A 24,272-nucleotide genomic window follows, 5' to 3' on the forward strand; every position below is an offset into this window, starting at 1 on the left:
ATTAGTTAATTTCTAAAGTCAAAAATTACCCTAGATAGATCACTTTTATCCGGGTGCCGTGAAATGCAGTCGCAAAGCGGGCAAACGCGCACGAATTCGCTACTTCTATGTATCTGAATATTATACGTATCTACTTTCTTAGACAAAGGCCCGCAAAAGAGACGCAATTTTGCACGTTGTTAGCGTTTTTCAGTTGTTTTATGAATCATCTTATCGGCCAAGCCCTTTCCCAACAATGCTAGGGTCTACTACAGTTGTTTAATGAATCTTGCATAGAACGCAAATAACGCTCCCTGTGGTGTCAGCAATCCTTCATTCGGAGGACGTTCAGGACAATAGTTGCTTAGAGTCAACTAGAGCCTAAACAGATTCCCAAAGCCTGTCGAGGCATCGGGATTATTCGAAAGTTACCGCGGCCCTGGTACATAAAGGGCTGAAGAAGGAATATGATGGGTTTTAGTCAGTAAGAGTCTGACACTCCCTCACGCTACACCCACAGTGGGAGGAGTCATTTGATGATTTCCCATCAATAAAAAAGCCTAACCATTGACACGTCATGAATCACAACGGGAGCAATCGATTGATGACTTCATCATCTGCCGAGCCTTTTCGTCGGCTTCCAGTATAACCGGATGCAGCTGAGTACCAGTGTGCCACAAGGAGCTATTGCATATCTGGCCTCCCCAACCCTGTTACCCGGGCAACCCGATACCCCTTGGTTGGACTGGCGTCAGACTTACAGGCTTCTGACTACCCGTAACGTCTGCCAAGGATGTTCAATGACAGCCAGGACCCCACATAGGCAAACAAGGTTGATAACTTACCACCCCCCAAAAAATACTTCCTGATGAGTATCTACTTACAATATAAGGTATTTAAGGTACTATTCTGAACATTTGTCATAGTTATTATTGTTTATATGAATAGCCGGCTTAGGCTTATTTACTCAATCAATTTTCACACTAGCAGCCTTGTCAGGTGCTAAGCAAAATCATATTTGTACTAATAAAGACATGCGTACTATGTATTACGACTACTTGTAATCATTTGCCTAGTCTTTTCCTATATTTGTTAGGGTATGATGATCTTGCATTGACTGTATGCGGCTACTTACGCTAGAGCTAGGCCTGAAATGTCTTGGACCAGCTGTGTAGTACACAATTCTGTTCCAAAACAAGTACTGCACATACTACCTAACTTCAGACAGTAAGATAGGCAGTCGCTCCTTGTAAAGCACTGGTACTCAGCTGAATCCGGTTAGACTGGAAGCCGACCCCAACATAGTTAGGAAAAAGGCTCGGAAGATGATGATGATACTAACTTCAGGCAGTCTTTAACCCATTTTCCAAAAAAGAGGTTCTCAATTCTAATCCTTGTATTTTTTAGGTTTGTTCGCGCTGAACTCCGTTGATATGAAAAATCATTTTTTAACCCCCGACGCAAAAACGACGGGGTGTTATAAGTTTGACGTGTCTGTGTGTGTGTATGTGGCATCGTAGCTCCCAAACGGATGATCCGATTGTAATGCAGTTTTTTTTGTTTGAAAGGAATGTCATTCGGGAGTGTTCTTAGCTATGTTTGGTGGAAATCGGTTCAGGTCTTCAAGGTCATCAGCTCGTTTGTTAGGTGTGATAGGAATGTTACACGCTCAGTTTACTTGCAAGCATATGTGAGATCAGAAATTTGAAACACTAATGTCTTCTGGAACCACTGAGCTGGTCTGCTGTTAGGACACGAAGATAGGAGACGTAACCCTGAACTGCGTAAGACGTAAACCCATCGAGTTTGGGCTCGTTGAATTTGTCTTGACTAGTTCTCTTCATGTTTCTAATTGACTAGAACCTGATGCTGGAAATAGGGTGTGGCGGATGAAACCCTGGAATGCCGGAATGAAACGGATAAACCGATTTATATCGCTCACCTAGCAGTATAATGGCACATTTACAAAAAAAGCGAAACTGGGTTTTTACGGCCTAAGTGTTTAAAAGTGTATAATTTATAAAGTGGTAAAACGGTACGGCATTAGTTGTTAAAACTATAAAATCTAAGATAAAATATAAAATGAAATCATAACCTCGTTTCAAACGTTTGCAAAATCTTTGACCCTCATTTCTGTAAAATAAGAAAAAAGTAGATGTGTCATTATACTGCTAGGTGAGCGATATGTATTTTTGCTGAAAGTCTAAAATGACCAAAGGTTAATCTTTATTGTTTCTCAATCTGTGCAATTCTCCCAGAGCCAGTTTGTCATGAGGATTGTTAAACAGCTTCCTTTGGCCGAGATCGCATATAACGACCACATCTTTAAATAAAAGAAATTAAATGAAAGAAGGAAAAATTAAGGAGCTCCTTCAAAAAGCATGAAATAAAATTAAATTATAAATTTAAAAAAACCCCCGACCCAAAAAAAAGCACGCAATTATTATGACAAAAGGTTAAAAACGCTAAACCCTATAAAAAGCAAAAAATAACTTTTAACACTACGTAAGTACCAACTAAAGCATGTCAGACTAAACTAAATTTTGACGTGTCGGGAGTCCGCTTTTTACCTTTAAAAATACTACATTAATCAAATAATACCTACTTAATTCATACATTCAACATTCGTATAAAAAACACGTATCTAAACAAAATTATATAAAAAGTTATAAGAAGTATATATAATGTAGTAGTATATAATTACTTCTAACGTTAAGCTAATAAATTAGAGCGGTCCCCCGACACGTCAAAATTTAGTTTAGTCTGACATGCTTTAGTTGGTACTTACGTAGTGTTAAAAGTTATTTTTTGCTTTTTATAGGGTTTAGCGTTTTTAACCTTTTGTCATAATAATTGCGTGCTTTTTTTGGGTCGGGGTTTTTTTTTTAATTTATAATTTATACACTTCCCAAATGATCCTATTGTTATTCAGTCTAGGATCTGATGATGGAAACTGAGAAGTTTTTATCCACTTCCCAAATGATTCTATTGTCACTCAGTCTAAGATCTAATGATGGAAACCTTGAGGAATCGAGGGCAACTCTCGCAAATTGCAGGCAAGCATCAGGTAAAAACTTGAAATTCAGATGTCTGACAATAAACATGACCACTCATGTTTGGGCTTATTTTCCTCGGGAAGAGTGGATCTTTCAACAGTGAAAGAATTTTTCAAATCAGTTCAGTAGTTTCGGAGCCTTTAGGGTACAAACTATCCTCTTTATTATACACCTACGTAAGTACAACGATCTTCTAGAACCGACTTCTAGATGTGAACATAGTTATTTTGCTTATCAATGTTTAGAAGCCGGTTTTATTTTTTTACTATTCATAATAATTATTGAATTAATTGGCCGCCATTTGCATTCAAAGGTCATACATAAAAAGCAGATGCAATTATTGATCACGTTTTATTAATTTATAATCACTCATTCTATATAATTGATATTTTAAATACGAAAGTTTCTACCGATGTATGTACCTTTGTTTGTTAGTTTTTCCAGCTTAAACTGCTGGGTGGATTGTAATGAGATTTAGCAGTAATAATAGCGTGAAAACCGGTCGGCTTCCAGTCCTTACCATGGAGCGACTGCCTATCTGACCTCCTCAACGCAGTTACGTGAGCAACCCGATGACTCTTAGTAAGCCTCTCAGTTTCCGGCTTCTGACTACCCGTAACGACTACCAATGATGTTCAAATGACAGCCGGGACCTACAGCTAAACATACCTTTAGAAACTCGGAAAATTATTATTCTTTCAATAAAATATGCATCATTAAATAAATTCCAAGGAAAATTTGCTGAACCATATTTTTCCTGTTATTTTTCTCAAAAAATATTATTTTATTATTTTTTCGAAAATACTGGTATTGATAACTGGATGGTAATGTCTAAAAGAATTAAATATCTGCGTAGTAGTTTAAAAAAACTCGAGGTCATGTTGATACTTAGATATTTAAACTAACCGGATACGTCATTGCCGTGTTTTCCTCCTCCAAAAGATAGTCAGCTTCAAAAGTGGCTAACATAATAATTTATTGTACCAACCCACTACGCAAATCGTTCTCATGTGGGTATTTAAATATTATAATATTGTATTTTCTCTGTGACTGTAAATGTTTTGAGAAAATATCTAAAACCAAACTGCTAAACAACGCGTCACGTTTTTAAGGTCTTCATATCCTTTTTTCAACTATGTTGGGTTCGGCTTCCAGTCTAAAAGGTTGCATCTCTGAGAATCAGTGTGCGAATGCCTATCTGACCTCCAGTTACCCGGGCAACCCAATACCCCTTGATAAGACGGGTATCAAACTTACTGGCTTCTGACTGCCCGTAACGACTGCCAAGGATGTTCAATGACAGCCGGGACTTATAGTTTAACGTGTCCTCCGAAACACAATCATAGCTACTTTCGAATGGCGGTTCCGGTTGGTTGAATACTCCAAGTTTTGAAAACAACACGTAATGCTAGTGACGTTGAAATATCGCAAATAGGTACTTTTTCCTTTAAAATAAATACTTCAGTAACTGAAGTACTTGTGACGTTATACAACTTTTTACCTATAGTAGTCAATAGTAACTAATATTATAAAGAGGAAAACTGTTTGTAATGGATAAACTCAAAAACTCCTAGCAGGTTTTAAAAATTCTTAAAAATTCTCTTCAAAGTTAACTTTGTATTATTTTTTAGACTGTGAAGTATAAACCTTAATTTGCATGATTATATAACGGTGCATTAAAATAGGTGTTGCGCGCCTGTCCTTAAATATTAACAAATTACTAATTCCAATACAGTCATCCAAAATTTGATAAAAATCTTAAAGAAACGAAAAAAAAAAAAAAAATAAAATAATTTTGTACTACAATGTATATTTCACTGCATTAAATGAAATAAAAAAATACACATACACACATAGTATAATATACATTAATATTTATTTATTTTTAAATGCCGTCTAAAATCCTCTTAGCCTATTTTTACAAAGAAAAAGAAAATAAATAAAAATAAAAAATCTATCTACTTACAGAGAATAAATTATTACTCCTATATTTCTGTTTGTTATCTAATAAAATATTTAATTAATTAAATCTATAAAATATACAACAAATCTGCTTCATTAAGAAAAAATTGTGCGATCCAAGAAAAAGACTAAAAATTATTCTACACACATTTTATTTTATTGATGCTGGCAACATTGTTCATGTTTTTTTGGCAAAACACTTTTTGTCACTGGCAACTTTTCTATTTAAAGCGAACAATAATAGGTCTTCAACTTGTAAAGTATCCGGAAAAGCATTAATTCGTATTTTTTACAGATTCATTTTATATACCTTTTATTTATTCTATTCCACTTTTATAATAAAACATTTCACAATATTGAAAAAATCCTACTTAGTACATTAGTTGCCGTGCAAAAAAAAAATCAACATTACAAAAGCAATGTTGCCAGCTTTCATAGTAATTATTACTTATTCGTCTTTCACACGGGATGACTAACACAAAAACTTAACACTAGGGAAAAACGGGCAATTGTCGGACATCAGAAGACTATCAAATATTAAAAAAAGAAATATTTTGACAAGGAATTCAAAATTTATTAAAAAGTAAGTATTAAGTATTTTTTTAATAAATTTTGAATAAGTCTGTTTTATAATTCAGTTAAAAGTTCTTCTTTAAATCTGACTAAAGCTTTTATGAACTGAATTAACACACTCAGAAATATATTTATTTTAGAAATATATAATTTATTTCATCTCCCTAGGCCTTTCCCAACTATGTTGGGGTTGGCTTCCAGTCTAACCGTATACAGCTGAGTACCAGTGCTTTACAAGGAGCGATTGCCTATCTGACCTCCTCAACCCAGTTACCCCGGCAACCCGATACCCTTTGGTTACACTGGCGTCAGACTTACTGGCTTCTGACTACCCGTAACGACTGCCGTAAACGTTCAATGACAGCCAGATTTAAAAAGTATATTCAAGATATAAAAATGTTTTAAGTTGTCATAATGGCCGACAATCGTCCGTTAGTAAATCTGTCTATTCACAATGTTCTATATATAACACGGTGCGCGAAAACAAATATATTTATTTATATAAAGCTTTAGCTATTTAATAGATCACTTGTGCCTTCGCCTGGCTTTGCTGTAGTTTTGCGGTGATTTCACGATATTTTGTTTAGTAATAATAATGGAATACTTTTCCCGTGTACAGTGACCAAAATAAATATAAATTAGGGACCCTTTATCAAAATAAAAGTATTAAAAGCAATGTCATGATGTTATAGAATTTTTTTTAAATAGTTTGTATTGGCTCAATAGTTTGAAAAATAGAGATAATTTGCAAATATTTTACAGCAACCAAATATCTATCTATCAACAGGCGTTTTTACATTAGTTTTCAAACTCAATCATAACTTAGTAAAAGTCTTTTTGACCGACTCCCCGAAAAGGAAGAGGTTCAGCAGTCACATTTCTTGTATTTTTTAGAAACAATTATAAAATTGGTGTAGTATTGGTATTTTGAATGCAATCTCTTCAACTACTATTGTTGGTTTAGACCATGGAGTAAGGAAAGATGAGCGGCGATGCCATAATGCAGGTAGGTCAGGCGCCTTCTTCTAGCTCAAATACGCGCGGTTGGCATGACAAAAACGATCAGTTACGAGTGAACTAACTCGACATTCAGATTCTTTGAGATATCTGTAAAGGATTTTTGGTCCAAAAAAGGTGTGTAAGGGAGAAGACAGTAACGTTCCTCGTCCCCCGAACACCCGCATGTTGTCGCGCTACTTTCTTAGGAGATTTTCCTTTATGGCATCCCCGCTAGTCATTTTGTTCTCCGTGGTTTAGACAGAGAGATTTTTAGCAAAGGTGTTTAATTGACATAGTGACGTGGGCTTTTATCGCAGAAAATGCTCGGTTCCTGTGCAGGACACAGGAGCGAAGCCGCAGACAAAAGCTAGTTTGCCACTGCATAACAGGTAGTTACATCAAAATATAATGTTATTACTTATTTCATCATCTCCCGAGCCTTTTCTCCAACTATGTTTTGGTCGGCTTCCAGTCTAACCGCATGCAGCTGAGTACCAGCGTGCCACAAGGAGCGACTGCCTATCTGACCTTCTCAACTCAGTTACCCGATATTTTTGACAGTTTAGTCTAGGCTAGGCAGATTATAGTTTTTAGTAAAGTAAAAATATGTGTCAGTATTGTAAAACACATAAAAAAAATAAGTTCTTAAATTAATTTGTCTCTTTTCTCATAAAGATATGAATATTTTGTATATTGATGCAACTACCCATTAAAGAATTGATATTAATTTTAAACACTGTAGTAAAAAGGTTTTACTAGTGCTAAAATTAATTTGAAGAGTTTTTTTTGTTCACTGGTAACATCGGAAACTCTGGAATTATTGTATAGTAAAAGATCAACTTTAATTGCGTTGCTAGAAGGTCCATTTTCTAATGACAGAAAATCTATAGTAATATTATAAAGCTGTGTTTGTTTGATTGAAAGTGCTAATTTCAGGAACTACTGGACCAATTTAAATCAATCTGGCAGAAACTATTTTGATACATCACAAGACTATTTCTAGTTTTAATTAAAATAGAGTCTTGTGTTAATAATGTTAAGTGTCATAATTAGAAGATCATGTTTTTATATTGATTTAAAACAGCTTGGTTGCTTCGTTTTAGTACTTATTAGCATATTGACCATACTAGATACTATTTCCGTGTTTTTATAAATATTTATAGCATTTAATTTATTTGTTGTTACAATGTTACCGATTTTCCATTGTCTTATGTAAATATTGTTTGTACATATCCTGGTATATTTATTGTTTAATATATTAAACATTGAGCGCATTTTTATTGAGCGCATTTTTATTTTGAACCTTATTCTAACAGCCGTAGAGTTTAAAATCAATTGTTTGTCTCTGTAAGTTACATATTCTTACATTGAAATACAATATTTATTTAGGAAACATATATGTAACATTTTTTTTAATTTGTTTTCTTTTGTATTTGACAAATATTCAATTGCATCTTTAATATTTTTTTCTCTTTTATTATAAATTGCAAGTCCTTTTTTGAAGAGAAAATTCAATCATTATTATCACCGCAAAACCACAACAAAACCAGGCCTTAATAAGAACCCTAACACAGCTATAACGGCAAACAGGCCTGCTCGTACAGACACAACACCTTGTGAATCAGTTCGTACTGCTCCGAGTTCTGCACCATCCCGCCTCGGTTCAACCTCATATTACACACTATACCCAGCACATCCACCTTGTGCTCTATAGTAAGTTGCTTGATACCATTCAGGATAGCCAGCAAACACCCCGTCCGGCCAATACCAGCCGAGCAGTGAACTATAGTTGGCGGACTAGCCGTCTCCCTACTAAAATCAAAAGGTGTAGACACATTTACCGTAATCTCACAAGGCGCTGGCTGGTCCAACGGAGGAAACACAAACTTCGAGTCCTGCTTCGGAGTGTCACACTTACACAAGTCATCGTTATAATCTGTTGCACCACTGAAATCGTACACATTGTCTTTTAGAACGTCCAAACTTAGATTTAGTAGTGCGTTCACATCCTTAGGACACTTGTGATCGGCCCAATTATGGAACCAGTAGTGGTACACGGTCACTTCACTGTCACTATCACACTTGTTGTACACAACGGTCAAGTTCCGGATAGTGTACCCGGGTTTCCGGATCATTCCGCTGTTCTTCACCACAAATACATCCATCTCATCGTCCGGATTATCCGGATTGGGGATTATGAATTCCTCGTTTAATTCCAGAGGGAAGTATTTTTCACATTTCTGCCTGTTGTTTTCTATGAAGTTGGTTAGCATGACCACTTTCTGAATAGGTGGGGCGTCTGACCCGTCTGAGGGTGGGTCTGACGGCTGGTCTGAAAGGCGGGCGCTGTGCTCCAGGGTGTTCTGGTAGACCATCAGCCAGAAGTCGTGGATGGTGTTCTGTAGGGGTCCCTGGGTGGCTATGTATGTGTTTTTGGTGTACTCATGCCCCTGAAATGTGGTGAAGTACATTTATTAGACAAAGTTTCATATTTTTTTGAAGAGTTTTTATTTTACAGTTTAAGTTGTGCAACCTAGGATTTAAATATAGACTTAAATGCAAAAGTAATAATATTAGAGAGATATTTATCAGGCTAGAAAACATATCAAAGTCATGAACTACGGTCATGAATGGTTGAACCAGATCTAAAAAAAACATAATTAAAGGAAAGCTCACCTTAATATAATTGGCATTGATATACCCTTCAGTAGACCCAGGGTCAGCTCTTAAAATAAACCTGGAGTGTTCATTCGGCAGGATGGTCTTATACCTATTCTTGGGATGAGACCCGGACACTATGGGCTTCTCCTGGAAGTTCGTGGGCATATCCCAGAACTCTTGGTGAAGGTTCCTCAACAACATCTTCTGGTACTCGGAGCAGGGTTGAGAGGGAACTGGATCTGGGATCACCATTTGAGGGTTGTCTTTAGCAATGTCTTCGACACGGCCTGAGCAGCAGTGCTGGCCTTCACCCAGGCTATGGCACTTGACTTTCGAGTACCCATTTTGGAATACATCGTTCAAATCTCGTAGATTCTGTCTCGATAGCACACTTGACGCGTTTTGCAAATGTTGCATATTCGCTAAATACAGTCGGAAATCTTCGGAAGTACTCTGAGGGCTCAGAGGTTTCGTGGTAATATTTCTCGTGAACCCTTGCTGGAAATTCGGATCGTCCTGTCTCCCAAAAGCGTAAATAATCTCGTTTTCCTGATCCCCACATACATACGTTAAGTTCTGCGGGTATTCTTGCTCTGTAGCGTAAGAAGTAGACCAGAGGTTGTCGTGTGACCCGAAACCTACGCCTTTATCAGTAGACCGTAGTCTCGTGCGGTTTTTATAAGACTTTGGTATCAAATTCTCTGTGCTTAAAGACTTTCTATGCTTGTCCCTGTGTGGCAAGTCTTTTAGGTTCGTATCTATAAGTGTTTCATCAATTTCCAAGTCTCTGGGCTCCTCTCGAGGTTGTATGTTTAGAGTTAGGGAAGTATTTGAGCTCCTTCTTTCTAAAATACCCTTCCGCGGTTCCGTAGGGGGATTGTCAATGCTAATATTACTGTTATACCTGCTTAAATTACATGTGGAGCCATTCAAATTATAGTTTGATACGCTCAAACCTCTGTTGACTGAAAGCTGTGGATTCGATTGGTTAATATTCAAAGTTAGGGAGGTATTAGAACTTCTGCGTTCGAGCAAACCTTTTTTCTGTCCCGGTTTAGCATCTTTATTCAGAGAACTATTGCTAGAATGCCGACTCAAGTTGTTCGACGACAGGATATTCAAAGTCAGACTGTTGTTAGACCCTCGGCGTTGCAGAAGGCAGTTTTTGGACAGTTCTCCGGAAACATTACCGCTTGAAGAGCAAGTGACGCGCGTGGTTGGCGTTAAGTGTTCGGCGTTTGCAAGAGATGTGTTAGAATCCCGCCTGTCTATCGAGAATTTCTTCTGCCTACTGTCAGAATTTAGGCTGAAGTTCGATATGCTAGTTCTGACTGTAGTAAGGTTATGACAGGACGCCCCAGCACTGTTTAAAGAACAGTTAGAGCTCTGTAGACTATGGGTGCTAAGCATTAGACTTTGATTAGAATTCCTTCTGTGAAGCTTTTTGGTAATTTTCTCGTCTTCCGCACTTGGTTCAAAATCGTCAGAAGGCACACCTTCCGGGAGTGTCTTTAAATTAGTGCTGGAAACGCTTAGATTCTGTTTGTAGTTCAACAAGTTTGACCCTAAGGTCTGACCCGTGTCGACATGGTACGTCCTATTGTCAGCACCAGATATGTTAATTTCTGGCGTGTTCTCAAAGTCTGCCATGTTTTCATCGAATGAGCCCATGGTGCGAGACCCCATGCGAGAGGTCCCGGGCTGGTATAACATGAGGGCTGCATGGTTCTCTCGGAGGTATATACCACTGTCTTGGCCCTTCATGTATAAGCGACGTTGTTCAGCATTCGATTGCAAGGAATTGTAGCCTAACTTCGCACCAGCAAAGTCATGTTTGACATTCTTCTGCGCTAATATTCTCTTCAGTTGTCTCTTAGGTGTGTTTGGCATAGACACGGAATTCTGCGGGATTTCTAACGTCTTTTTCTGTGGTAACGACAAGTTCACTGTTTCTGAAGAATCTAGAGAAGTCGCTTTGACTTTCAAAGTCGGTGTCTTAACTTTCTTTTCCTCAGCATCCGTGTATAATTTCTCGAATTCCAAAAGTTCTTTTTCTAAATCGCTGTCTCTTTTAGTGAGATCTATTCGTAAGTTTCGAAGATTCTTTCCTTTTTTCTTTGTTTGCGCTTCGGCGGCTATTGTGGCGCCCTCTTCTGACGTCACTGTTATTTCAAACTCTTTAGGGGAGAACCGTGGCATGTCTAAGAACGACTGTGTATCTGAGCTTTGCCGAAGACTTTTCTTATGTTTGACATCGGGGGATTTCGGTTCCTCCGTCTCAGTACTTTTATCTTTCGTCTCCTCTTCGAATTTGAACATCGGTCTATCAGTCGTCGGTGTCTTCTGCGTGTATCTCTCCATGCTCTCACAAGATGTACTGGTCTCCTGATTCTTGTAAGCCTCATTCATTTGATCCTTCATTTGTTTAGCTATTGGCAGTCCTAAGTTCTGTTCTATAATCTTGGCGTTGTCAGAGTCTAACGATATTGACTTTAGCCTCTGTCGCCTCGCGTGGGCCGTGTTGGAAGGACTCGGCGCTACCTCTGCCTCTTCTATTACTTTAGGTTCAATTTCTAAAGTATCCATCTTGAGGCAACAGTCAGTCACATCTTCACCTAGCTTAGTTTCAGAGTCTTTATTATCTTCCACTTTACTAATATTAAGTTCTATTGTTTTATAGTTAGTTTCACAGCTATGATGGCGTCTGTATTTCCTAACTTCTTTATCAGCTGGAGGAGTGAATCTTTCCTTTTCAATGGAATTCCTTCCACCATATTTTCTGGGTCTTGCACTAACTCTGTCGTCCTCTAAGCAAGACTGTTCGAAGGTGAAGTAGTTCTCTTTGTTGTAGCTGTGAACTTTGGGACTGGGTCTGTTCAGTACTCTTGGTGAGCAAGGCTTCTCCGCCACTCCGTTCCTGTTGAGATGATCTCCCAATGCTCTCGGTGACTGCGGCACCTCGGCATCGCGAGGAGTTTCAGGGAAGAACTTTGGAGAACGTACTGTATCATAATATACTGACTTTGGTGAAGGTTCCGCGAAGAACATGGGAGATACTGTTTCAGGGGGTGTAAAGAATCTCGGAGAAACCATGGTTTCGGCTAATAGTTTTGGAGAGAAGTCGAATTTCGGAGCTGAAGACTTCTCCTTCGCGGAACTGCACTCTACAACTCTCGGAGAGTTCTGCATTTCTAATCTCTCTTGCTGACCCTCTAAATGTGGGCCCTCATTGACACTGCACATGTTTAGCCTAGTGCTGACTGATCGGAACCTCCTCAAGTTGCTGGGAGACGCCTCCTCTCCCTCCGGGGACCTCTCACTCATGTTCTCGTTCAATTTCTCGACGGCTTCCGAATCAAAACCGAATACCTCTTTATCTTTATCCGACGACTTGGCGCTCAGTAGGAACGGGGACTTGTCGTCTTTCTCCAACGAGGGCGATCTCGTCGCGCTGTACTTCTTAGCGCGAGACTCCTGCGACAGATCCGCTCCTAAATCAGCGGCGATCTGCGCGAGGGGGCGGGGGATCGTAGTGTACTTGTAGTCTATTCGTTTGTGCATCCACTGTTCGGGGAGGGGGAGTTTGGGGATGTACTCTGGGTTCGGGGCGGGGCTGGGCGCGTTGTTGACGATGATGATCTGCGGGGGCGGGTCTGGCACGTCGTCGGCGGGGCGGGGCGGCGCCTGCGACAGCGCGGCGCGCGCGCGGCGCGGCACGCCCAGCGCTCGCCCGCACAGCGACACGCGCCGCGGCACCACCAGCCGCGGCACCGGCGCACGGACTATGTGCACCTGGAATTGTTAACATGTAACTTAGCATTATGTTCCTTTATCGAAAAAGGTGTTAAAATAAAATAATCAGTATGGTAAAGGTGACCCAATGTCAATGGATCTTTCAAGGTTAGGTGATCTTCAACCTTTAGCAGTTATCAAAGCACGTAAAGCTATTGATCAGCCAGTCACTATCGACTATACGATCGTTTCAAATTCCGAATTTGGAAGTCCGAATTTGGATGCAAGGCAACATTTAAGTAGGGGCTGCCATCCATCCGGGTTTTCCCGGATTTGTCCCCGTTTGGAGCCCTTCCGGGCGGGGTTTGAAGAAGTGGAAATATACGGGGAAAACCCGGACACTCAAGGTAAAGAAGCACCTATATTTCGGCCAAATGAAAAAATTATATGAAAATTGGGTCTAGTTTTTTTTACATATTATTTACGAAAAAATGCGATTTACGCCAAATGGGAATGAATCTTTATCCGGCTTCGCGAAATTCGAGATGGCAACCCTACCTACAACAGACACACTTTGGGAATTGTACTGCAACGAAGGCACAAGATTGGATTCTTCTCATCTTTGAGATTTGAATAGACCAGTTGACTCACATGACACCAGTCTAACCAAGGGGTATTATTGATTTGTCCGGGTAACTGGGTTGAGGAGGTCAGATAGGGCAGTCGCTCCTTGTGAAGCACTGGTACTTAGCTGCACCCGGTTAGACTGGAAGCCGACACCAACATAGTTGGGAAGGCTCGGAGGATGATGATGACTCACGTGGTGTTCCGTGGGCTGAGGCTTGCGGGTGCGGCGGCAGCGCGCGGCGAGCAGCAGCAACAGCAACGCGGCCGCCGCCAGCGCGCCGCACCACCACCCCGCCGCAGCGCCCCACATGTCCCCCTCACATCTACCACGAGAAAACACCACCAATGTCAACCAAGTACTCATCCGACCCTCTATATGCCCGCTATGCCCATAGGTCTTATCCTATGTGAGTAGAATAGAGCTGAGGGCATAGCGGATTTCAAGTCAAAGTCTAATCGTTCATTTCAGTAGGCCTTTAAAATGACTTATGAAAGTCAAACGAAGTCAAAAGGACTCACTTGTGGAGAAGAACGGACAAGAAACTATAATTTAAGACAGCTTAAAAAATAGGTGTGGTGCTGGATTTCATGTGACTTCAGCGTATAATAGTGACTATTTTCATGACAAAATCTTCGAAAAGCATCAAAAGGTAGTGTAGTGTAAATTTAACTTAGGTAATATTTAGGAATATACCAGTTGCAATTGAAACATTCAGTATTTTCCTTTTGGAAGTCCAGTTAAATATCACAACCTTTAAGAATTGAGCAGAGAGATAAAAATATGATGATGATGATGATGTCCTCCTAGCCGATTATCGGCTACGGCGGCTGTTCTCATGTAAGGAGATTAGCCAACTACGCAGGTCATATTATAGTGCACGAGCATTTGCGCAGACACAGGTGCACTCACTATTCCTTAACTCTCATAGCCCGATGGGACGGTAATCCGACACGACCGGAGAGAGATCAGGCGCAGGACCGACATTTACGTGCTCTCCGATGCACGGGTGTATCAATCACCAGCTTCCAGGCTCCGGGCTGCTTTGTGAAAGTCTTCTAAAACCCACAAGGCGATTTCGGCCCGACTCGGGAATCGAACCCGAGACCTCGTGCTTAGCAGCCGCACTTGCGACAGCTAGACCAACGAGGCAGTTATAAAAATATAAGTTATAAAAATATCAGAAGAGTATGAGAAATTTTAAAAGTGGTAGGTAATCTAAAAGCTGTATGGAAACCGACTGGATTCATCCGAGTTGAGAGGAAGGTGGATAAACGTAGATAGATATAAAGGAGACGACAGAAGAAACGAAGGATGGATTGCGTGAAAGACGGCCACGGCTGGAAAAAATATCACTTGTGAGATGACGTCAGACAGAGAAATTGGAGATTTAAGACGAGAACCAGTAAAATCGCGGGATAAAGATAAAGCTAGTAAATAATAATGAATTGGATTCCACATTGGTACGGCACACGGACGTGCATCAAAGTCCGCAATATTTGAAACACTATAAATAAATTGTAAACAAGACAGTGCATCAATCAGTACGTCAAGGTGTACTCTTAGAGAAGCACTGCCAATTGGGGAGGTAACACGCGCAGAGGAAACTATGACAAAGTAAAACACGTTTATCAAAAACATCGTGAAAGGGAAGGTCGAAGGGAAGGTCGAAGGGAAGGTCGAAACAGGGTAAGGGGTCGTTCAAGGTATAACTACACGAAGCAAATTAAAGAAAAGGTGAAGGTTGTGACATACAAGGAAGTTCAGGAGTTAGATAGGCGTAAATGGAAGGAGCTGCACCTACAAGAGCTGGGCTCTTAAATTAAGAAGAAAATCTAATAGGGTGTTCAAGAGTGTCTGCTTGTAAGGACGCTAGTACTCAGCTGCATCTGGTTAGACTGCCGACTCAAACATGATTGGGAAAAGGCTAAGCAGATTATGATGTTCCAAGAAAAGGATGATGGGCTATTTTGTATGAACCCTGGCCTGATAACCAATAAAGTTCTAATGTATATTAGATTATTGCTTATACCCTACAGTTACTGAAATAAAATAGTTCTTGTCAAGATTCGACCGGAAATAAGTGCAGGCGGGCACAAAAGATTTATACTTTTTGCACCATTTTTTTTGGTTAAAATAAAATCCATAGTAGAAAAATTCATTGTATGATGTATTTTCGTCAACTTATCACTTATTTAAATAAGCCTAGGGTAGACTATCAATTAAAATCGGTCTTAACTAGGCATAATTGTTTTAATAGCAAAACAAAACATAAAAACTTTTACTTCTACCACCGTATATTATTTCCATTATTGGAGATAGCATTTCCTCGTTCTGCGGCACCAGAATAGTCGGCCCTGGGTTGTCGAATTATTAGAAAAGTAGCGACCCACCCCAGCTTCGCACGGGAAAACAGTATTTACTCACTCTTTAACGGATGTTATTACACATACAAACGAGGAAGTCTTCAATCACTCTATCTTTGAATAGAATAATATATTAAAAAACCGCATCAAGATCCGTTGCGTAGTTTGGAAGAGTTAAGCTTTCAAAGGGGCATATGGATATAAGGACTGAAAAAAAGACTTTGTCTTATACTATGTAGTGATACACAAATAGTTGATAACCAAACGGGTGGTCAAGTCCGCAAGGATACATGAGGGGTTTAATCAGTAGAATAAAGTTATTTAAGTTGTTTGTCAGCTTTCACAGAGTTCTCATCATATGGCACATCAGGCTTGTTAGCCAGGACAGTCGAAAGTCATTGGTGATGATAGATTGATGCCAGCACACCTCTAATTCGACATTATATTTCAAAGCAATATGTATTATTCTGGCCATTAGGCGATTCCTGTGCAAGTACTCACGACAAGTATTTGCATTAAATGGGCTACGAACTTGATTGAACTGATTTGAAAAATCTTTCAGTGGTGGAAAAGCTACGTTATTTATAATAAGAAGATAGGTTTTCCTTATATACCATACCTACATGCCAAAGTAGTTTAATTCCATAGGCAGTCGTAGGCTTACAGGACTGATATCTTTTTTTCCCCAGTGGTTAACAACGTTCCAACCATAACAAAAATTGAAGTTTAGGGTATAAGCTATCATTTGATGTGCAAATGGATATTATTGGCTATGCCGGTTAAACTCACTGGAACAGCGGAATAGTTAAACCTAACATTGTGAATACTAACTGTTTTTTTTTATATGGACACCTGCACCTTCTGTGACACGTCCTGACTGATATTGACAATAATAATGCACTTAAACATCCCTCCCATATGCAATGAAGTCAATGAAGTGGTTCAGGTCCATGGGCTATCCTATGCTTTCAGGTGTTATATCTTCGTTCTCCGGTGGTTTACAAGGTTTTGCCCATAACAAAAAATGAACCTTAGGGTATAAGCTATCATTTGATATGCGAATGGTTTTTATTGGATATACCGGCCAATTTTACCCATCATCCTTTGTCGAAATAAAATGTTGAAAGGGAATAGAAGAAGAAACAAATGTCTCACTCAAAATCCGTCAATCCACCTGTACCTGTCTATACAGGGCTGTCCGTGGCCAATTTAGGACGAACAAAATACAAGAAGGGTTTTCAAAAAGTCTTCAGGGAAACCCTGGTACAGTCAATATTGTCAAGAAATTACGATTGCATTTATACTTAGTTTTGTAGTTCTTATTTTTACTTTAGTTTTGTTTAGGTTCTAGAAGAAATTCTCTCATGAATGAGACAGTCATGAAAACTAGATTATTTATTGAAAATAGCGTAGCTGTATAAAAACAGCAATGATCAGGTAAACAAACAGATGATGTCAATAATATTGAATTTATCAATGACGGCATGATATGGCAGTTCTTAATCTTACAGATAATTAGGGGCAGCGCGTCTGACGTCATGGTGGCATCGGCTGCTACTGTATGTGAACTCGCAGCAGTGGCGAGGCGTCCTTATAAGCCGATTCCCATCGGCTTCCCTTTCGAATTTCAAGAAAGAAGCATAGGTATAAGTTATAATATAGGTATAGGTATAATTAATATAATCATTTAAACCACACAATATAAATATGTAGGTATAACAAAACGCCTACCACCGTAAAAAAATTGTCTATAAATTACTTGAAACATTTTGCTCCTACTAAATAAGCCGCGGCTTCCTCCTCCATACAAAACTACGCTTGCGTGACGTCATCCACGCCGCGCCGCGCGATGTTCGCAAAATAAGGGCGAGCGGTAAGCCGGCTCACGGAGCGGGTTCCACCAATCAAAACTCGCGAGTGAACGAGAAAGAACGCGTCAAGAGTAGAGTAGCTATACCTGTCTACCCGCGAGTGACAGCGCTTTCTCAAATATGTAAACAAACAAATCAGACAAATTCACTCTCATTGTTCTTATTTTGTTTTAGATAATACCATTAACAATTTGTTCTTTGTATTACTTAATTGAATTTATTAGTGTGTGTATCATTTGGAAATAACATAGTTCGTGTGTGTGTTTTAGTTACATTATGTCAACATAGATGGCGTTGTGCATTTTTATGCAAATCCTGAATCGCGGTGTTAAGATTCTCCGCGATTTAATGACCCTAGTTGGGAATTTATTTATTTTTATGAATTCACCAAGTATATAATTTTGATAATTTTGATTAAATAGTTGGCAGTATCATTATTACTCCCTACTAATTCCCGCGATCGCACTGTGTGACCTGGTACTCAGTACAAGTACAGTACTACAGTGTGTGTACCTAGTGAAAATAGAGATATCTACTATCTACGTTGAAATGATGTATTTTGATACGTAGACCGTAGACAGTTGGCATCAGGTTTCTTTTTAATGTACCTATAGCATTTATCGCATTAGACTGTTTTCCGATCCGACAGATTGTTTACTTTAGGAAGGAACTTATTTTTCAAGGTTAAGTTAGAATAAAAACGTGTTATAAAACTCGGGCACGCCGCTCGGGTGAATTACCTACCAATATTACGTCTATATTAAAATTACTAACGTCCTGACGGATAAATACCTACGATAAATATCAATGGCTAACAGGCCGTTGTAAATTAAATACTTAAAATGTATTGTTTCTAGTGCCAAGTTTTCTCAGATTCTAGTACCTAGTTAATATACCTAACTAAAGATAATAAAGTTTTATAGATATTAATAATCTGCCGAATTCCTCGAGAAAACATGTTCAAACTATCAGTCTCTCAGTCAGTGCTAAAAGGTGGACTGAGAAATTACCTCCATTACCTCTCCCCCCCATCCCTGAGTACTCCCCCCCCCCCAGTTTTTTTTTGCTGCGGCTTCCCTATTTCATTAAACCACCCTTCGCCACTGACTCGCAGTTCGATTCCCGATACAAGAAAAACCCACGATATAGAAGAAGTTTCCCGTGTGGACAAAGGTAAAAACCGGTCAAGTTCGAGTCCGCCCAAAATATTTATTTTATTTTAGTTTTCGTTATTTGTTGTTTTAGCGGCAATAATAATACATCATCTGCAAAAATGTCAAGTTTAACTATCACAGATGATGAGACACAGGCTACTGAGACGGACAAACAAACGGATAGCAAAGTCTTTATAAAAGTGTCAATTTTTAGCCTTTGGATATGGAACCCAAAAAATACGACACATTAATAGGACCCAACTCTTAAAACCTATCTGCACCTATCTTAACGTTTCAAAAACGCTTTTAAGACCTATTTTAAGATTAAAAAATAAAAAATATTTTGTATTGAAAATAATCTATAACTTACACACAGCAAGGCTTCATAAGTTCCAAGGTCAAGTCCATTTTCAAAATCAATTTTCTTTACGTAGTTACGAATATATGTAGACATGTTTCGTTCACAGTAGTAATATCAATGAGTGTGATAGTAAGATACACTACAATATAAAGAGTAGCGTGAGTGACTGAATGACACATTCTGCTGACTCAGTCAACCCCTTCAGGGGTAAGTTGGGTGAATCATGAACTAATTGCAAAATATGAATCCCTTATTGTTGTCCCCTATCGGAGCAACAATTGTTTATAATGGGTTCCCAAAACTGTTTAGCGAATTACTTGGGTTTTTCCACGTAGTGAGTATAATTATCGGCACGGATATTGAGCTCTCGGCGGAAGAGTGGGGATCGCTTTGCGCACTGTAAACTTAAGGAAATACACCAATAAATCACTTCTGCGCAGGTGCAATAGGTCACAATATCAAGGCTCAATATCCTTGCCGATGATTATACCTAAGAACCTAAACAACTATTGTAAACAATTGTTTTTTTTTTTTTGTAAAGAGTGTTTACGGAGTTTCATGCCGTTTCTTCTCCATGAGACCCAATCTTTGGAACCGTGAAACTAGCTAGACGTTACGAAATACCTGTTATAGGCCTATTTCAAATTTAATAAAAATACTTTGAACTGACAAATGCCGCAGTATGAAATTGACGTAGGAATACAAGCGGTCGATTTTTTCCGTACGCGTGACGCGCGACAGAACTCGCTCGTGTGAAAGCCCTCTTAAAAGCCAGTTACGATTGCTGAGATGTTTTTAGTCGATTTTAAACAGATTCCTAAACAAATGTTGATTATTAGTTCTATTGGTTGCATCTTTAGTTTAAAAAAAACTGAAATGTGCTTATATCGTGTGTGTGACGCTAATCGCTATCTGTTTGTTTGTGTGCGTGTACAAACTTCGAAGCTTTCGAAGTCACTAAGGTTTTGAAATAATTTTACATACATAGAAAAGTTTACATCTAAAATTAAATTCATAAGGTGTATTTACTCATTATTGATTAATTAAAATATATGTACTACATAGGTATAGCCGATGTTGCTAATTTTGTCCCTTTCAATGAAAAGGGGTCATATAAAGGGGTGACTATCTGCTATTTTGGGACCAGACTGCATGTGAGTCTATTAAAAGCTTTTAATCAATATTCTAGTGATAGGTGTCTACTATGCAAAACATTTTGAAAAAAGATTTTTTTAAATCGGTTGGTAAACCACGAAGATATGCGCGAACAAACATTAAAAAAAATAATCCTAATTGAAAACTTCCTCCTTTTTGGGAAGTCGGTTAAAAATGGTGCTTAAGCCAATATAGTGAAGATTTTTAAGGGGAAATAATAGTCCATAACCTACCTTAAAAATTGAAGCATATCTTTATAGTAGCGTCTCATTCGCGTCCCATTGAAATGTTTAATTAATTAATTTTTAATTGAGGTTTTTAATCCGCGCACCCGGATAAAAATCACCCTATAGCCTTACCCAATAAATTGGCTATCTAACACTGAAAGAATTTTCAAAACTGTCCTAAAAACTTTCCGGAATCTTAATGCTTTATAATATTAGTATAATTAACTAATGACTGTGAACCAAAATGGTCAATATTTACAATATAGTAAGCAATTATCTTAATGTGTTTTATGCAAACAATATTACAAAACTGCTGACACAAAGAGCTTGCAATCAGTCAATACTTCTGAGGACTGACTGATTTCAGGGCATTGTGAAATTAGCCTACTAATATTGTAAACATGAGAGTTTGTATGTATGGATCTTGTTTCCTCATTCACACAAAAACGATTGCATGGATTTAGATGAATTTTGGCAGTAATATATCTATTGTATTATTATTTAAGAGGTTGTTTTGTACTCTAAAGGCCTAAATTAAAGACCTTCTATTTCACCACCACCCTAAGTTAGACTGGTAGAGAAAGCCTAAGGCGTTAAGTCCGCCGTTGTATAATGTGCAAAAAGTACTTTCAATAAATAAATAAATAAATAAATTCAATCTTCGAAAACTACACTTTTCCAGAGTAACATCCTACTTATATTATAAATGTGAAAGTTTGTGAGAATGTATGGATGTATGTTTGTTATTCAATCACGCAAAAACGGCTGGACCGATTTTATTGGAATTTGGTATGTAGATAGGTGCTACCCTGGATTAACACATAGGCTACTTTTTATGAACATACTACGCGGGCGAAGCCGCTGGCGGAAGCTAGTAGGCTATATTTTATCCCGGTACGGGCAGTAGTTCCCAGGGGAAGCGGGTGAAACCATGGGAAATTGGCCAATAGCTTATATGAAAATAACATTTGAGTTAGTATTTATACATGTACTGGAAGTAGTTCCCTCGAAGAAGTGAAACCATAGGCAGAAGCTAGTATCTATACGTTGTACGTTATTGAAATATACTGATTATACCATGAGTGTAAATTTTTTCTGCAATAATAAATGTGTGATGACTCGGCAGTTTGTTTTATATTATATGTGAATAGTTTATTTTTGGATGAACTTCAGCTAACCTATGTCTTATCCTCCGAGGCTTTTTCCCAAACTATGTTGGGGTCGGCTTCCAGTCTAACCGGATGTAGCTGTTACTAGTGCTATTCAGCTAACCTATGTGAGGTAGAGATTATTCAGTAGTAGCATAAAGTTAGAAAAAATATGCTTGTCTTGTTGCACTAACTGATAGGTAAAATGAAAACTTTTAGTAGCGTGGGCGAGAGAGTTTCACCAATTTAAGTATCTAATCTACACTTGACTATTACTTAATTTGGATGTAAATACTACATACTGAATAAGCATACAAGATTGAAATAATAGTATAAAATAAAGTAACATAACACAACATATAATTAGATATCATTTTAAGGATTACTTATCCAACAACTGTGTACAGTCAACTTCAGGTCAGTGGTAACAGTTTTATAGGAAAATCGTACTTATTACTATCGAGTTAAAGTGCATGACAGTTACCACTGATGTGCAGTCTATCATACAATATTTGTCAGTCTAGCGAAAATTAAAAAAAAATGTTAACCAAAGACATTTAAACTAAAAATACAAGAATGCTAACATCCCTTCTAGTGAAAGACTGTCAGAGATGACTCAGAGATTCCTGGGAATATTTTTCCGAGGTTTACTACTATCGTCACTGGAGGAAAATCATTGTGGGAAAACTGTGATGTTGCTCATAATATAATGACATTACACATTTGTGAAAATTGCAATGCAATTTCATGGAATTTTGCAATTTTTTTTCTTCTCAGTGTTGTTTTGCGGAGTTGTGTGTTGTCTGCGTTATTTCTATAAAATGTGGTGAAAAATAATGCTAATGAATTTCAAAGTTGTCAGAGTCTTAAGATATTCTTAACTGTCTACTATGCATGCAAGCATGTATGTTGTTTTTTTTTGTTTTTAGAATAACCGAATTTGATGGTACAATGTGGAATAAAATTACCAAAAAATTGTCAACAGCTTTTTTATAGACACTTGTAAAACATCAAAGTTGCCAACATTCAACAACTTAAAAATATAACTCAACAAGTAATATTTTATTACCTTCTAGCTACTTAAACCTTACTTCTGAATAAAATGACAAACAACACGGTTTCGCTATTCTCAAGCATTTGCATAGTTAAGCAACAGGTGAATTTCATAAACCACTTTTATAAGGACACAATAAAAAAGTTGTGATTAAGAATTTTATGTTTAGAAGTTGTAACAAATGGTTACTTATTAGTGAGCCTGTTTTTTTAGCCGACTGCGACAGGGGGTGAGTAGTTTTGCAAGTGTATATGTTTTTTCTTTAACACGCTCGAGAGATCAAATCGCTTGTTAAGTTGCAATTTAGCTTGAAATATTGTTATGTTTGACTTAGCTGTGAGAAAGATAGAGTTTACAAAATAATGCGTATATTTATATGTAGTAAGTACAGACTTATCTCATCGAATGCATTTATGCAATATTGAACTCATGAACTTAGTGAATAAAGTTAAAAAGAACAACTACTAGTGTTGTTATAGTAGTTTTTGAGCATAGATTAGGTATTAAAATAGTTTTACTGCAGTTTTATTCTAGCAAGAATTAGTCTCGCTATTTATAATGATTATTGCGAAATGCTGCAGTATTTGGCATCTGATACAAATAAACTACCCTTTCATAGTACAGATTGCTCAGATAACAACTATCAATATTATTATCAACATAAATTAAACCCTTTTACGTATATTAAAAGCTCTAAACAGCTCGTCGATGACACCGACACTCGTACACATACAAAATATAATCACATTTCTATTTATGGTTCTGACAACTATAATACGACCGAAAAAAACTATGAACATACGAGTGTATAATATTTTATCGCTGTTTTTGCATTCTGACCTCGTTGTATACGTACTATCAAGGCTGGGGCACAGTTCTGACCACGAAACACTTCGTTTCCGGACATCAAAACCTTCAAAATATACATCAGAAAATATTTCAAGCAACGATTTAATGACTCGAGTTTTACTGGAACTTTACGTAGCAATGACTGCAGGGTGACGACTAATGACGTGTAGTAATGCCTATTTGCACGTAATAATAGCATTTTAGTGCTAAACACCACATAAAAATACTTACTGTGCATCTATTTAGCAGGTAGAAACTACACACTAAAATCCGTCACCATAAGATTTTAATCCGAAAATTCACTGTTGAACACTATAATATATGCACTGAAACACGTCACTAACACTGAAATGCACTATTTTCACTATTTTGATGGTATTTTATACGATTTTACTATAATCTCTCGCCCTAAGAGTTTTGACATTACGTGAATCGGCCATTTTTCTTTCTGGGGACAACAAAAGCGGGGAGTGTTGCCAGCATATAAAGTAAAATCTTCC

General features: G+C 38.1%; 1 protein-coding gene across 1 annotated transcript; it reads right to left on the minus strand.

Annotated features, from left to right (window-relative positions):
- Positions 1-4,825: 4,825 nt before the first annotated feature.
- On the minus strand, positions 4,826-24,236 carry LOC124643667. The gene is made up of 4 exons (XM_047182699.1): positions 24,004-24,236; positions 13,783-13,912; positions 9,246-13,022; positions 4,826-9,019 (listed from the first exon to the last, which is right to left on the minus strand). The coding sequence occupies exons 2-4, from the start codon at positions 13,897-13,899 to the stop codon at positions 8,144-8,146; spliced, it is 4,770 nt and encodes a 1,589-aa protein (XP_047038655.1). The 5' UTR covers positions 13,900-13,912; positions 24,004-24,236; the 3' UTR covers positions 4,826-8,143.
- Between the last annotated feature and the right edge of the window lie 36 nt (positions 24,237-24,272).

This window comes from Helicoverpa zea, chromosome 28 (genome assembly GCF_022581195.2).
Source record: "Helicoverpa zea isolate HzStark_Cry1AcR chromosome 28, ilHelZeax1.1, whole genome shotgun sequence".
Taxonomy (NCBI): domain Eukaryota; kingdom Metazoa; phylum Arthropoda; class Insecta; order Lepidoptera; family Noctuidae; genus Helicoverpa; species Helicoverpa zea.

What these genes read in the sequence shown, in the direction of transcription:
- LOC124643667 (XM_047182699.1), bottom strand. Translation starts at nt 13,899, where the DNA reads ATGTGGGGCGCTGCGGCGGGGTGGTGGTGCGGCGCGCTGGCGGCGGCC. An exon ending in CTCAGCCCACGGAACACCAC is followed by an intron (nt 13,023 to 13,782) that starts GTGAGTCATCAT and finishes TAACAATTCCAG; the next exon opens with GTGCACATAGTCCGTGCGCC. An exon ending in TCAATGCCAATTATATTAAG is followed by an intron (nt 9,020 to 9,245) that starts GTGAGCTTTCCT and finishes ACCACATTTCAG; the next exon opens with GGGCATGAGTACACCAAAAA.